Below are 17,063 nucleotides of genomic sequence, written 5' to 3' on the forward strand. Positions count from 1 at the left end.
CCACTGCAGAGGTCTGAGGTGGTGCCAGACATCACATGGCAAGCAGGGCAAGAGCATTCCAGCTCTGTATTCCATTCCTCTTCTTACAAATCCATAGGTCCCATCTTGGGGCTCCACCTTGATGGCCTTATCTAATCCTCATTACCTACTAAAAGGTTCACCTCCAAATGCCATCAATATATGCATCTGAAGATTAAGTGTCCAATACATGAAATTTGGGAGACACATTAAAAGCATAGCAACTTATGCACACTGTTAGGTTGCATAAAACTTCAACCCAGGCATGACTTTTTTGCTGCGTTCATCGCTGTGTCTTTTCCAGAGTGTTACACAATTGGAATCATACAGCACGTAGCCTTCTCAGACTGGCTTCTCTAATTTAGCAGCGTGCATTTGAGGTTCCTCCACGTCTTTTTATGGCTTGATAGCTCACTTTTCACTGCTGAATATTATTGCCTCATATGATGTAACACAATTTGCTTATCCAGTAGCCTATTAAAGAGTATCTTGGTTGCTTTCAAGTTTGAGCAATTATTCTATGCACATTTGTGTGCATATTTTTGTACGCATCTCTGTTTTAAACACATCTGGGTAACTGCCAAGGAGTGCAATTTTGTGATTGCATGGTAAGCCTATGTTTAGTTTTGTAAGAAACCGCCAGACTGTCTTCCAAAGTGCCTGTCATTTTGCATTCCCATTAGCAATGAATGAGAGCTGTTGTTCTACAACAGCTTGTCAATGTTGGGTGCCATCAGCATTTTGGATTTTAGCCACTCTAAGAGATGTGTAGTGGTATCTCATCGTGGTTTTAATTTGCAATTCCTAATGATATATCATATTGAGTGTCTTCTCATAAGCCTCTTTGCCATCTGTCTTTTTTGATGAGGTGTCCATTCACATCTTTTGCCCAATTTTTAATTGGCTTTTTTTCATCTTATTGTATATCATATACATATAATATCGATTGTAATAATATATATAATAATATATCCTATTGTTACATATTTTTTCTTCATCTGGTTGATTTTTAAGAATTCTTTGTACATTTTACTTCTACAATTAAATTAGTTGAAATGCCCCTATCATGGAGCATGTCTACACACTTACTCTACCCTGACTCTACTCAGGGACACCTCCCTTAGCTCACAACAACTCCTCCTGGAGAGCCCACTTCAGGATCCCACCCAGGTCCAACGCCATCTCCTCCAGGGAACCTTCCTTAGTTCCCTCCAAGCAACCAGCCTCTCCCTGGTCCAGGATACCCAGCATTAATTTGATTGTCTCACATTATTTTTCCCAGACTGCCTTGTTTATAGTAATATGGGCAGTAATTTGACCTCATTTGTAAGTTATTAGGGAATGAATTGGTTGACCTAACAGTCATCATTGCATTATTTAAACATAGGTATCAAAGTATTTTAAACATAAGAAGTACACAGAATGTCTTTTGATTCAGACTGAAGACCCTAGATAAATACCACAAAGAAGGCCAGAAATTGGAGATAGTGTAGGTCAGAGTGATGTTGGAGTGTCTTGTAGACTGCTCAGATCTTAAAGAAAGTTTCTAGTTCTCAGTAACTGTTCCCACTTCATTCCTGCCTTTTGATATTAATTATATTAAATACATATATGAGACACTTGATATGGAATCTGTTATTAATATTTGTTATTTATACATATTAATATATTATTGATTTTATTATATATGTATCAATGTTATTGATATAGCTTAATTTTTAGATATTAATATATATTAATATAGTATTGTTTTTAATCTATATAATATACTCAATTTATATAATTTTATATATTTCATACATTAATGTATTAATATACATTGTTATATAATTTTATACATATTTTTTCTTCATATGGGTATATAAATTATAATAATACAATATATAATGCTAAATTATATTAATAATATTTTAATCAGTTTGCTTGGCAAACTTCACCATATTACCTAATCTACATAGGCATAAAAGTCAAATGCAAATATATATTCCTGTCTCAGGTCACCCTTCAGATTACTGCATCTGCCAAGACAGGCTATCTGCAGACACACTTTATTGGAGGCCAATAATTTAGATCAAATTATATATATATATATGTATACTTTTTTTTAGTTGGTGTGACTTAAATTTTTAAAATAAAAATTATAGATTACACATTTTTTTAAAAAAAAAAATCAAATCACTTAGAAGGCTCAAGGTGAAGGTTCTCATTCTAGTCCTCTTCCTGCCCCTCTGGCTCTGTGAAGAAAGCACCTGTAACCACTCTTCTATTTTTTTCTCCAGGTGGTTATATCTTTCTCTCAAAATAATTTGCTTGAACGTCTCTTAAATTTTTTTAACCTTAAAAATTACATATTAGTTTTTTGCTATAATCTACAAATCCAAAGAATATAAATTTTTATTTGGGCTGAAAAGTTGTTTGCCACTTTCTAGCCAGCTTGATACACCTCTCTAATCTCTGTTTTATTTAAATTGAGCTAACAAAGGAAAGAGAAGGACAAAATTGATTTTAAACATGATTACTGCATAAAAACTGAGTAATTTAAATGTATAGTTATATTAATTGTAGACAAACTCTAATCTATTTTTACAAAAAGCTATTTTGTTCTTTCCTGATATGTTTTCTTTGTAAAACTACAGTTTCTGGAAATGTACTAAAAAGCTGAAAATGGTGAAATATCTGTGGTTTTCTTAAAGTAGACATTTTTAACATAACTAAAATGTTCAGTGCGAAAATTTAACAACTCTTTTCTTACAGCGTTCTATTCCATAGACACAAAGCAGTAAAAGAAATATAACGATTGTAAAATGACCCTCAGAAGAGGAAAAACACCAAGGGAAATGTACTAGTCTAGTTGATTACAAATACACCCAGAATGACTCTCCTACCTGCCAGTGTGCTGAACTGCTTTCTTTGTTCCTTACAGATTGGATGACGTCCTGGTTGGGGCACCTCTCTTTATGGAACGTGAATTTGAGAGTAACCCCAGAGAAGTAGGGCAAATCTACCTGTATTTGCAAGTGAGCTCTCTCCTCTTCAGAGACCCCCAGATCCTCACTGGCACGGAGACTTTTGGGAGATTCGGTAGTGCTATGGCGCATTTAGGAGACCTGAACCAAGATGGATACAATGGTAATTTAAACCAAAACGTGGGAATCATTTATGTGTGGTCACCATTTCATAAAGGAAACAATGCCTGTTTTAAAGTATTCAATATGGTGTGTGTGGGTATGTTATTATTATTACTGATTTTTAATAAACTATCACAAATCTCAAGGCAGCTTTAAGTTTATACGTTTCAACTAACATAAATATTACATGGAAAGTTCCCTTTTCACCTTTCTGAAAATTTTTATTTCAAATATCACAAGATTACAATGTGACATAGACCTCAAATGATCCGCCCGCCTTGGCCTCCCAGAGTGCTGGGATTACCACTGTGAGCCACCGTGCCTGCCCGGCCAGGCTTGTAGTTCTTTAGGTTAGAATTTATGAAACCCTTCCAAGTACCCTCTCCTCAGAAAAACACAGTTCACACAAAATTTTGCATACATTTTCAGGACCTTTAAGTTAACAACCAAGGTATAGTGGGTTTCTTGATTAAAGTCAAGGAAGTAACAGGATCTTGCTCTAACAAAGTAGGCTTGGAAGTATTCACATCAGATTAGTATCGATTAGTATATTTGGTAAATGTTACTGTGCTCTTACACATTCTTTGATAAAACAGTTCTCAGTAGCATATGGTTAGTCATTTTTAAAGTACCATAAAACAAAGTACGTGTAAAAAGCTTATGGCTCCAGGGTTGGGCACGGTGGCTTACGCCTGGAATCCCAGCACTTTGGGAGACTGAGGTGGGTGGATCACAAGGTCAGGAGTTTGAGACCAGCCTGGCCAACACAGTAAAACCCTGTCTCTGCTAAAAATACAAACATTAGCCAGGCATGGTGGCATGTGCCTGCAGTCCCAGCTACGTGGGAAGCAGAGATAAGAGAATCGCTTGAACCTGGGAGGCAGAGTCTGCAGTGAGCTGAGATCATGCTACTGTAGTCCAGCCTGGGCAACAGAGCAAGACTCCATCTCAAAAAAAAAAAAATTATTCTCTATATAGCATTTATTGCTTTTGATAATTTCTTGATTATTTCTCCATTCAAATTGTCAATTACCTGTACTAGAATATAAGCTTTCTAAAAGCAGGAGCTTTAAGTGTCTAATTTGCTGTTGTACCCACTACATTGAGCACATAGTAGGCTCTTAATAAATATTTGTTGGATGGATAAAGGCAATAAATAGTTTGTCATTGCAGCAGTACTAAAGGATTTTCATGGAAAACATAATAAGCCCTTTAGACTTTTTGATACTGCTCTTTGAATATGCTAAATGCTATTCAAAAAAGGCTACTTAAAAAAGGAACGTCTCTATGGCCAGACACAGGGGCTCGTGCCTTTAATCCCAACGCTTTGGGAGGCTGAGGTGTGGTGACCACTCCGGGCCGGGAATTCCAGACCATCCTGGACCAACATAGCAAGGCCCCATCTCTCCAAAAGAATAAATAAAAAAGTAGCCGGACATAGTGGTGTGCACCAGTAGTCCCAGCTCCTGGGAAAGTTGGGGGAGGAGGATCACTTGAGTCCAGGAGTTTGGGGCTGCAGTGAGCCATGATCCCACCACTGCACTCCAGCTAGGGTGACAGAGTGAGGTCCTGCCTCTAAAATGAATAAATGAAGAAGTAAATATGTACACACATAAACTATGCTTTTCTGTCTCTGTTTTCAGACATTGCCATCGGCGTGCCCTTTGCAGGCAAGGATCAAAGAGGCAAAGTGCTCATTTATAATGGGAACAAGGGCGGCTTAAACACCAAGCCTTCCCAAGTGCTGCAAGGAGTGTGGGCCTCACAGGCTGTCCCTTCCGGATTTGGCTTTACTTTAAGAGGAGATTCAGACATAGACAAGAATGATTACCCAGGTAAGGTCTTCTTTCTTTTCCCACATGAGAGTCTACGTCCTGAAAAGAGTCCACTCTGGAAAATGCATCATGCAAAGGCAGTTCTCCTACAGATGAGGCTGAAGCTTAAGTGTGGCCCAGGCTTCTTTAATGTATGAGTCCAGAGTGACTTTCATGAGAATTTGAAGAAAGATAAACACACACTTCCCTCTCCTGTCAAGAGAAAATGACAGAAAGGCAAAATGGCATAAAAATGTGCATTGTACGTAAAACTTGTCAACTTCACAGCCCATGTTTTCATTTGAAACTCCTCAATACCACGGCCTGCCCTGACACAGACAGCTTTCATCCTTTATGGGCAATTTATTTTAATGCTTTTGAGCTCATAGCTCCTATTATAGTATGAACCTCAGCATTTTTGTCATAAAGCTCATGTTTTTAAAGCACAAACATCTTCCAGCTTAGCCCATCACAGTGGCTCACGCCTGTAATCTCAGTATTTGGGAGGCTGAGATGGGTCAATCACTTGAAGTCAGGAGTTCGAGATCAGCCTGGCCAACATGGTAAAACCCCATCTCTACTAATAATACAAAAATTAGCTGGGCATGGTGGTGTGCACCTGTAGTCCCAGTTACTTGGGAGGCTGAGGCACGAGAATCTCTTGAACCTGGGAGGTGGAGGCTGCAGTGAGCTGAGACAGCACCACCGCACTTGAGCCTGAGCAACAGAGTGAGACTGTGTCTCAAAAAATATACATATTTATATATTTATTTATATAATATATATTATATAAAATAGTATTATATATAAAATATATACATTTTATATATAACATACATAATATATAATATATATACACATGTCTTCTAGTCATATTTTGTGGTTTTCCAAAGATACATTTTAAAGTGGAGAAAAAAGAACTGGTCCATAGGAATCATAAACTATTTTTTTTTTTTTGAGACGGAGTCTCACTCTGTCACTAGGTGGAATGCAGTGGTGTGATCTCAGCTCACTGCAACCTCCACCTCCCAGATTCAAGCGATTCTCCCGCCTCAGCCTCCTGAGTAGCTGGGACTACAGGCACGTACCACCATGCCTGGTTAGTTTTTTGTATTTTAGTAGAGACAGAGTTTCACCATATTGACCAAGATGGTCTCTATCTCCCAACCTTCTGATCCACCTGCCTCGGCCTCCCAAAGTGCTAGGATTACAGGCATGAGTCACTGCACCTGGCCCATAAACTGTTCTTGATTTACCTAATTCATATTGAAGGCACCTGGAGAGCCATAAAGCACAGATAATTTATGTTTTGTGCATGCTATATGAAGACATGGATTTGTCTTAAAAGATGATTTCACTATTCAGAGTTTTAAGCTGAGAACATCAGACTTCTTGGTTTTATGGTTTGATTTTCACTTTTGTTATTTTAAAATGGTTTCAATAAGTACTTAGAAATCATTAATAGTTAAATGACAGCTTCAATTATTTATGAAAACCCTGTCTCTTTCCACCAGCCCCTCCCCTAACTGGGAATTTTCCATATGTAGAGCTATTTTTTGGATTGGGGCAGTAGTGCAATAAGCTCACTGCCTGAATAGACACCATTAATTTCAGGCCTTTGGCTTTGCCTCCCCTGGGGTTAGTCAAAAAGGATACCGCAACATATTATAAATTTGCCATAAACCTTTCATGACACTAATGGAGATGTCATAGCAGGCTCCAAGTGGCTAATTATGCTAATCAATGGTGGTTAGTTGTTGTTATTGGGGGGAGGTTTGTGTACATAATATATCCAAATTTAAAATAACTGAAGAATCTAGGTCCCTTATGTAATTCCCACCCCAAAATGTCAGGGTGATTAATGAAATTCAGTTCCTGGGTTGCATTTTAGGTAAACAATTAGAAAATTCTTGCTATTTATTATGGTAGTCATAGGTTTCCTTCCTACCCTCAGTACCAGGGAACTTAACAGAAAGGCTGTGCCGTCGATGGGGCAAAGGAAATAGAGGATGTATCCATCACATGGTCAGCCCATCAACTTCCTTTGAAGGCTAAACATATCTCAAACGAGAGCCAGGAAGGAGAGTGGCATGAATCAATTTTTCTCCCCAGGAATGTTCCCTTTAGGAATAAAAAATTAAAAGCAGCAGGAAAGGGAAAAGAAGCTGAAGTCTGTGCAATGTTAATAATTGATTACCTATTTTTTTCTTTCTTTTTTTTTTTTTTTTTGAGACAGAGTCTTGCTCTGTCATTTCCCGAGTTCAAGTGATTCTTCTGCCTCAGCTTCCCAAGCAGCTGGGACTACAGGCACAGGCTACCATGGCCAGCTAATTTCTGTATTTTTAGTAGAGACGGGGTTTCACCATATTGGCCAGGCTGGTCTTGGACTCCTGACCTCGTGATCCACCCACCTCAGCCTCCCAAAGTGCTAGGATTACAGTAGTGAGCCACTGGGCTGGACTTTTTATATATTTTTTGAGACAGAGTGTAGTGGCACAATCTCGGCTCACTGCAACCTCCGCCTCCCAGGTTCAAACAATTCTCCTGCCTCAGTCTCCCGAGTAGCTGGGACTAGAGGCACACGCTACCACACCCAGCTAATTTTTGCAGTTTTAGTAGAGACGGGCTTTCACCATGTTGGCCAGGATGATTTCAATCTCTTGACCTTGTGATCTGCCCACCTTGGCCTCCCAAAGTGCTGGGATTACAGGTGTGAGCCACCGCGCTCGGCTGATTACCTCTTAATTATGTCTCTTTTTTTCCTTAGTGATCAGAAATGTTCACTTGAGGCTATTTGCTAGTCAACAAGTTTATCTGCTGAGTCTGATGCAAATTATAATAATCAGAGATGTCAGTGCAGTGTGTCTGTCTCTGAAATAAATGTTCTTTACTAAGGTAGGCCCATCAGTGCTGCTTGGTTGAATTTTTATCCCTCAAGAGAGTCTTAAGCCTTTCCGAGTTCATCCATGCATGTTAGTAGATCTGGGTTCTAGCCCCAGTTCTGCCTCTAAGGTAGGAATATGGATGTCTTGTGATTCATGATTCTATAATATTTTTCCCTGATCCTCATACTCTAGCAAAAAAAAAAAAGCAATTCAAAGAAGCCTTTTTAACCTGATAGCAAGATCCCGGGACTTACAAAGAAACGGCCTTATAGGCAGGTGACTAGATTTTCTTAACTAGTTGATTGAAAGCTGCAGACATAGTTCAGGAATGTAACTTTTTTCATTTTTCTAGGAATGAATTCCACTTAGCCGTCAAAGCCTCCATTTCCACCATGGTAGAAAATGTCGATCTTGCAATCACTTCTAGGCTTAGACTTAATCTTATTTAGGTAAATATTTATTCAGATTCAAATCCCTTTAGCTGGGCATGGTGGTACGCATCTTTAGTCCCAGCCACTCAAGAGGCTGAGGCAGGAGAACCGCCCGAACCCAGGAGGCGGAGGTTGCAGTGAGCCGAGATCATGCCACCACACTTCAGCCTAGGCAACAGAGCAAGACTCCATCCCCCCGCAAAAAAGACTCTTCTTTTCCACCCTGTGTAGCCACCCTCCCAAGGAATGGAGTAGAAAGCGGTATACCTGTTGTCCAGAGATTGGAAGCGCTATCGGGCTCACATCCATCACCTGCTCCTGTTGGCTTCAGACTGAAGAGTAGTTCAGTCCCTTCTGGTCTCTGGGGCTTTGCTCACGCTTCTGTGGCTAGTTCCATTGTCTGTGTAGTGACCTCTGCTCAAACGTTCCCTGTGTCCTGGGCCCTCTTCATCCTCTTTTAGCCTCTCTCAGTCCCCTCTCAGCAAATGCTTCTGAGCCACTGTTAGGACTCAGACGCTCCCAGGTTGGGTATTCAGGTTTCTGTGATTGCCCTCGGGCTGATCCACCTAGATTTTCTTTAGCTGTTGCCAGTTTCCACCCAGGCATCTCATTGCTCCAGCCACTGATTGAGCTGCAGTCTTACGCTGTGTTGTCTGGGAAGTACCAAAAGTCCTCCTTCCCCTAAAGGTAAGGGGGTGGCATGCTTTCTAAACCCTGTAGTTCACTTGATAAACAGTCTGTCCTAGGCCCCCGTGACTTGTTTTGTGATTTTCCAAACCAGTGCTTTTTAGAACTTAGAAAGAATTTTCTTTCACGCTGGGGTCCTGCTTTTTCTAATCAAAAGCATTTTGCCTTTCACGCTGTGAAGTAAATGCACCTGAGAGCAATAACCTCGGCATACCCCAAGAATGACTCTGGGTGGCACGCACACCTGAATGTGGTTGGGAAACCCGAGCTAGGGAATCTGGGAGTGGCCAGCCCAGAGTCCATTCCTTGTCTATGAGGAACACCTGAAACCTGGGCCTGTCCTGTGGAATGCAGGCCATAGAGGGGATTGAGGCCCTTTGTGTTTGGATTAATTGAAGGTTGCCAGGTGGAGATTGTCAGCAGACGGAGACTAAGCGAAGATGCTTTACAAACTGCACGCCTTTTGCAGGTGATTGCAGTTCTCCTGCCCAGCCCTCTACCTCCGGACTCTCTCCCGTGGACCAGGGCCCTCAATGAAACCTCGTGTCTCACTTGCTGGCTCTGTTTTTCAGCTTCTTGAATATTCTGCCATCTCTGCTGGCGTTGATAGGGGTTTGATGCAACACAGATTCCTGTGCCTTCTGAGTGTCACAATCTATTCAACAAATTGGCTTCCTCCATCTGAAATCTATCTCATCAGCCTTTATAAACAGGAGTTCGCAACCTTGGCTGCACATTAAAATCACCTGGAAAACTTTTAAAACTCTAAATGCGGCCAGGTGCAGTGGCTCTTGCCTGTAATCCCAGCACTTTGGGAGGCCGAGGCGGGCAGATCACGAGGTCAAGAAATCGAGACAATCCTGGCCAAGATGGTGAAATGCTGTCTCTACTAAAAATACAAAAATTAGCTGGGCATGGTGGCGCGTGCCTACAGTCTCAGCTACTCGGGAAGCTGAGGCAGGGGAATCGCTTGAACCCAGGAGGCGGAGGTTGCAGTAAGCCGAGATTGTGCCACTGCACTCCTGCCTGGTGACAAAGTGAGACTCCATCCAAAAATAAAAATAAAAACCTCCACATGCTCAGGTCACTCTCCAAACCAAAACCAAGTAAATTAGACTCTCCAGGCTGGAGCACAGACTATAGTGATGTGTTTAAATGACCTTGGTGATTCTGGTGTGCAGCACTTTGGGAAGGAGTCCTCTAGAGGAGTGTTGTCCTGCTGAGTGTGCAGACAGCTCGCCTGGGCATGTTTATCAACTGGGATCCTGATGCAGAAGTTGAGTGGGTGGGGCCAGATTCCTCACTTAAGGTTTGGCCCTCACCTCTGGACTTCACACCACAGGGTCTGAGACTCAGCGTGCATGCACATTGTCTGTGAGGCCTATTAACAAAGGCCGAATGCACAGCACTCCTTCGATACTGTGGTGACCGGCTCTGGGATGGGGCTGAGGGATCTGTGCTTTCCCCAGCACCCCACTTTGAGCAACACCACCCTAGAATCTTGGCAGCTCTGCTTCCAGATCTACAGCAGTCAGATTGCCAAAGCCACCAGCAGCTCTTTTCTCTAACATTGCCTCTGTGTGGTTACTGCCATGGTGATGCTTGGGCACACCCCATTCAGGAAGGGGCAGGGGCAACTTTTTGTTTTGTTTTGTTTTGTTTTAGAGATAGGATCTTGCGCTGTCACCGAAGCTGTAGTGCAGTGGCACAAATCATAGCTCACTGCAGCCTTGAACTCCTGGGCTCCAGGGATCCAACCGCCTCAGCCTCTCTAGTAGCTGGGACCGCAGGAGCCTGCCACCACACCTGGCTAATTTTTTTTTAGAGATAGGGACCCAGTTGCCCAGCCTGTTGCCCAGGCTGGTCTCAAACTCCTGGCCTCAAATGATCCTCCCACCTCAGCCTCCCAAGGAGCTGGGATTACAGGCGTGAACCACCGTGCCTGGGATCCTTTTAAAATTTACTCACAGACATACAGGCTTTCAGCTGCCTAACTTCAAATTCTCCATTCTAAGTGGATCAGAAACAAAATTCCAAACTTTATCACTTTATCTACCTGGTTACCTGCAGAATTTGGGAGAAAACAAGTGCAAAGACAAATACTCAAAATGCTCAATGGAAATAAGTCAGACTACTCAGCGTGATTAGGGAATGGAACACCCATGGGAAGCCATGCTTACCAACCGCAAGGGTTTCTGATGGGGTTATGATGGGGCTGGTTTTCCCATTCTTGAGATGAACACTTTCTTCTCATTTCAGGTGCCCAAATGCTTAGCAGCTCTATCTAAAAGCTTGGACAGTCTTGGCTTCTCCTGGTTTTCACTGTCTATTGTAAACCCTTTTCTGAGCAGCCTATTATGAAATCTACCTTTAATAATGGTAGGGCATACATATTGCCCCATTCACAGATAGCAGCGAACACTTTATGTATTCTTAACACAACCTGGCTGCCTTTCACAGACAGAAAGAGTAGGGCTGATTGTGATGTTTTATGTGTACTTTGTGTGCATTATAGCTGTTTCATCTTCCAGACTGACTCAAGATAAATTCACACAGCACCTCAAATAACCAAAGGCACAGACATGTAAAAGGTGGTTTGGTTTATATTTATTCATTGTCACACGATCTGTTCTGCACGTTACAGATATTCTATAAATAATCAAAACTACTTGGTTTTCCTGTCTTTGGAGGAAAGAATGCTAGCAAAGTGCAGGTTTAGAGTCTGTTATGTTGTTAACATTTTTGCAATTATGCTAATTATTACTACTAATAATTAAGAGTCCAAAGCATGCCAGCCACTGCATAGAAGGTAAATAGTGCATATTGTAGAATATTATTTCTGAATCTCTCTAATGCACAGATACATATATTCACACATCTATGTGTGTGTGTATTTTTTATATGTAGTACACATGTATGTACACAGCAGGAGAGTTTATAGGGTAAGATTGGATGACACCTCACTTTTTTCTGGAAAACATCAAGCCAATTTTAAAAACTACATTAAAGTTAATCGATGAGGACGGTTGGTGGCTCACACCTGTAATCCCAACACTTTGGGAGGCCGGGGCAGGTGGATCACTTGAGCCCAGGAGTTTGAGACCAGCCTGGGCAAGTGGCGAAACTCTTACTCTATTAAAAATACAAAAACTTGGCCAGGCATGGTGGAGTGTGCCTGCAGCCCCAGCTACGTGGGAGTCTGAGGTGGGAGAATCACCTGAGCCTAGGAGCTGAAATCACACCACCGCACTCCAGCCTGGGCTACAGGAGTGAGACTCTGTCTCAAAAATTAAAAAAAGTTAACCAAGAGTCTGTGAGAACAGGGGAAGGAAAGAGTCTGTGAGAACAGGGGAAGGAAAATCAGACTCCCTGAGTTCAGATTTCTATTGAACACTGATTAGCATAACATTTGAGCAATTACTTACTTTCAGCTTTTATTTCTTATCTGGTATGATGGGGCTGATGATACCTACTTCACTGGGTTGTGTGTGCATGCACTTTCTAGGTTGGGAGAGGATTTTTACAGAATGCTGCCAAATGGCTCAGAACAGGAAAGGAAATCAATTTGCTGATTATGAGGAAAATGGAAGCTACTTCAGCTCACAGTCATGTGGGGCCACATAAGATTCTGAAAAAATGCATTCTAGGATGCTGGAGAGGGACAGGCTTGGTTTAAAATCGGATCCCACTGCTTCTGAGTTGTATGAGAGTGAGAAATCTCCTAACCTCTCCGAACTTCCGTTCCCCTCTCTGTAAACTCCTATAAGCACATGCATGCTGGTATAAAGATGAAATGAGCTTATTTGTACACTAAAGTTAAAATGAGATCATGCAGACCATAGTTTAATAAATGTCAGCTTTTCAATCAACTTTTGAACAACACCCTATATTCTGGAGGCATTCTTTTTGCCAGGCACACAAGTCCATATTCTTTTCTTTAGCTTATCAACTTCCATGGTTCCCAATTAAAGCGTTTCAATTGCTGCTTCTGCCCCAGACAAATAGGAATATGAGAGTAAGAACAGAGCTACGGAGACGCTGCTGGGTTAAGAACCAGGCATACAATTTTCATTGCAGGACCTTCACTGAATGCTTCCCCTATATCCTGATGTTGCTGCTCTACCATGATGTAATTAACCACTCACCCACCTCCACCTCCTACTTCTAAGTGGGAGATGAAGTATCAGGGATTTATTTATTTATTTATTTCTATCAGAAATTTCTTTCCTTCCTCTTTCTTTCTGTCAGGAATTTCTTTTCTTCCTCTTTCTTTCTTTCTCTTTCTCTCTTTCTCTTTCTTTCGACAGTCTCACTCTATTGCCCAGGCTGGAGTGCAGTATCACAATCTCGGATCACTGCAAACTATGCCTCCCCGGTTCAAGGGATTCTCCTGCCTCAGCCTCCCAAGTAAGTGAGATTACAAGCATGCACCACCATCCCCAGCTAATGTATGTAGTTTTAGTAGAGACAGGATTTTACCATGTTGGTCAGGCTGGTCTCAAACTCCTGATCTCAAGTGATCCACCCACCGCGGCCTCCCAGAGTGCTGGGATTCCAGGTGTGAGCCACCATGGCCAGCCTCTTTCATTTTTCACTATTGTGCCTTACTGGGTACCAGAGAGGAAACATGCTGCTCCCTCTCTGCCCTTTAGCCATTTAAAGGTATTTAAATTCATCTAAATTCAGCCTGAAGTATGGTGTTGACAGGGGAAATTGAAGTGAAGGAACTAACACAACAGTGTAAATGGAAAATAGACAAACTTGTAACAACTAGCAGTGATGGAAGGGAGAGGAGGTGGCAGGAGGTCGGGAAGAGGTGAGTGTAAAAGATGACTCAGAGTTGAATTCAGTGTACCCAAGAAAAGGATGGTATCATGGACAGATGGGGGGATTTTGTTATAGAATATACAGATTTGATTGCAGAAATAACATGTAGAATAATTTTTCTAACATTAACCACCCAATACATTTTTAGGCTTTTTACAACAAAGATGTCACTGGCACACATAGAATACATAGAGTCATAAGTATTTTTATTTCTAGCATCAAAATTCACTTTCTGATTCAAAATGTAGACGTGTTCAGGTCTCTGTGTTGCAGTTCATTGGGAAAGTAGGATTGATCAGAGGAGTATCTTGCATACATTAATTAAGTGAGAGCATTTTAGAGGAGAAACAGCTGTGATAGCCTGGAATCCTGAAATCCAATGATCTACTCTAATCCCGTGAAACGTGATTGTAAAACAACACCATCTGGTAAACGCGAAGCCCAGGCATTGGAAGGTGGAGGAGGGGAGGTACAGATTTTGTTGAGGAGTAGAAATTCTACAGGCAATAAGAACTGGAAGAAAACATGGGCAGAAGGCCAAGACTATCATTGTCTCATCCAGGCCCCTAATATATGATTATCTCATGCAGCCATTTCAGACAATTACACTCAATGAAATAAAATAACTCATTATCTTTTTAATGAATGTGTGTATGTGTGTAGCACAACCAAACAAGTAACAGAACCCACACATGAAAGGAGGCTTTCTCCAAATGGGAATAATGCATTTTAATTAAAGTTTGAGCTCCTTGAAATTGTTAATTTGAAGTTTAGTTGAACTAGATTCAAATCTTATAGCCAAAGTTTATTTTCACTTCTCAAACTGCTACTCAAGTTTTGTGGGAAAAGCAAAACATGACGTTCTTATTGAGTAAGATATTTGTGATTTCATGATAAACACATTAGAAATTAGAATATTACATTTTTGGCTAAAAATATGCGTGTAGATCACATTGAAGTAATTCAACTGAAAGAGCTCTTGGAGTTGAATTGAGGAATGTTGTCAAGTAGAAATGAAAATGAATGGAAATTGAAAGGGTCTGAGTTCTAGAACCAGTTCTCCCATGTTTGGTTTTAGTAACTCCATCTCTCTGGGTCTTCCCTTCCTCTTCGAGAAGTGACAAAGGTGCATGAATTGCTCCTCCCAGAGTCTTTTTAACTCTAAACTTCACTGATGCTATATCCCCAGATTTGTAGCATTTTCTGATTTCCGTGGTATAAATATCCTCACCATGAGTGATTTCAAGCTGTAGTGACTCTGATGTGATAAGAGTTTTGCAATTGCTATCTGTATCACTGAATGAAACTGAAATATGTACCTGCTTCTGCCCAGTGACTCACAATCACACTAATCTCCTATTTGTGGTATGTGTTTCCGAGGGAGAATTACTATTTTCAGAAATTCACAGACCCGGGCTGAGAATGACTGTCGTCTGTACTCACAGCTGCATTCATGAAAGACCAAAATAAAGTTTAGCTCTAGTCATTTTCAAGTCCAGTAACATAATATGCTGACTTTTTTCCAGCTTTAGATTAAGATATGAAAATGTAGGAACTGTCATATCTCAGTTATTTCTATTTTGCTTAGTGTGTTATGAAAACCTGTGAGTACCTCCATCTGTCTTATTTCTGACTCACCTTTGAAGAGGCAGCCCTATGGAAACAGTGGACCTTATCTACACAGCTGTGTCAGTGACCTTAAATGTGAAGCCAGGACACCCTCGCTCACCTGAACGGCTTCCCTCCCCACGCTTGAATCAGGTTCTCAGATAAAATCCTTCACAAATAATAAATCCTTCTTACTTTACAAATAATATATCCTTCAGAATCCAGATTCTGTCCCAAAGCAGGTTTAAATCATATCCCACTATAGGTAGTAAATACAGCAAATTTCCCTCACCAGATAAAAGAAATCTAACCATATGGCTATTAGATTTATATCCACACATCATTCGTCGGTTTAAGTTTGAACTAACTTTCTTCCAAATAACGAGACTGGCTTCTTTCTGAAACCCAGTGAACATGATAGGATATTATTTATACTTGATCTTGCTTATAAAGATAAATAGAAATTGTGACTTAGCCATGGTTTTTTTTTTTAAGCCTAGAAGTCCAATGGCTATCCATTGTGCCATAGAATCTACTTGGCTATGGCTTCTTTTTTATTTTTTTAATATGCTTTAAGTTCTGTGATCCATGTGCAGAACGTGCAGGTTTGTTACATAGGTATACATGTGCCATGGTGGTTTGCTGCGCCCACCACCCTGCCATCTACATTAGGTATTTCTCCTAATGCTATCCCTCCCCTAGCCTCCCACCCCCAACAGGCCCTGGTGTGTGATGTTCCCCTCCCTGTGTCCATGTGTTCTCATTGTTCAGTTCCCACTTATGAGTGAGAACATGCAGTATTTGGTTTTCTGTTCCTGTGTTAGTTTGCTGAAAATGATCGTTTCCAGCTTCATCCATGCCCCTGCAAAAACATGAACTCATCCTTTTTTATGGCTGCAAAAAGACCTCATGTTTCTTCTTTTTTTTTTTTTTTAGATGGAGTCTTGCTCTGTCACCCAGGCTAAGGTTCCATGGTGTTTATGTGTCACATTCTTTGTCCAATCTATCACCATCTTGGTTTTGGTGGGTTTTGACCGGCTTCTTTACTGCATCCTGTTTTATCAGCAAGGTCTTTGTGACCTGTATCTTGTGCTAATCTCCTATCCTATCCTGTGACTAAGAATTACTAACCTGGGAATGCAGCCCAATAGGTCTCAGCCTTATTTTACCCAGCCCCTATTCAAGATGGAGTTGCTCTGGTTCAAATGCCTCTGACAGTGGGAGGCATGAAAACAAGCTCTAAGACTGAGGGTCCAGGTTCTGTGCCCCAGACCCAGGCCTATGCCATCAGATGTTGACTTGTGGAATCTCTGTCTAAAACCTCTTATGGGATGACAGATGGGAGGTTTTCAAAATAATTAATACAGCAACAAAGTCCTCTTTCATCTCTTTTGTCCTTCCTATTTGCAAGCATTGCTCATGTGATGCTCTTCTTTCTATATGCCAATCCTTTTAGATTTCCTCACTGATGTTTTCCTACAATGACATTAATAGCTGGTTACCTAAAGACTATCAACCCTAACAGAAGTTCACGAGAGAGCCAGCGTAAGCCTGAAAGCTGGCAGTCCCTCCAGACCACAGACTAAATAGTGAAGCAGGTGAAGCTTATTTGGGGAATGCTTAGCCCCTCTCATCCTGTTTCCTTTCTTTTCTGTCCCTGAGGGC

The 17,063-nt window shown here is 41.1% G+C and overlaps 1 protein-coding gene across 1 annotated transcript in view; it reads left to right on the top strand.

Moving 5' to 3' along the window:
* ITGA8 (integrin subunit alpha 8) overlaps positions 1 to 17,063 on the top strand; it is a 187,509-nt gene that overhangs the window by 66,094 nt on the left and 104,352 nt on the right. Inside the window, 2 exon segments of the mRNA XM_064368406.1 lie at positions 2,942 to 3,147; positions 4,790 to 4,981. Coding sequence (XP_064224476.1) covers positions 2,942 to 3,147; positions 4,790 to 4,981 — 398 coding nt within the window.

This window comes from Aotus nancymaae, unplaced genomic scaffold (assembly GCF_030222135.1).
Source record: "Aotus nancymaae isolate 86718 unplaced genomic scaffold, 86718_ANA_hifiasm-v0.15.2.pri h1tg000077l, whole genome shotgun sequence".
NCBI classification, from domain to species: Eukaryota; Metazoa; Chordata; class Mammalia; order Primates; family Aotidae; genus Aotus; species Aotus nancymaae.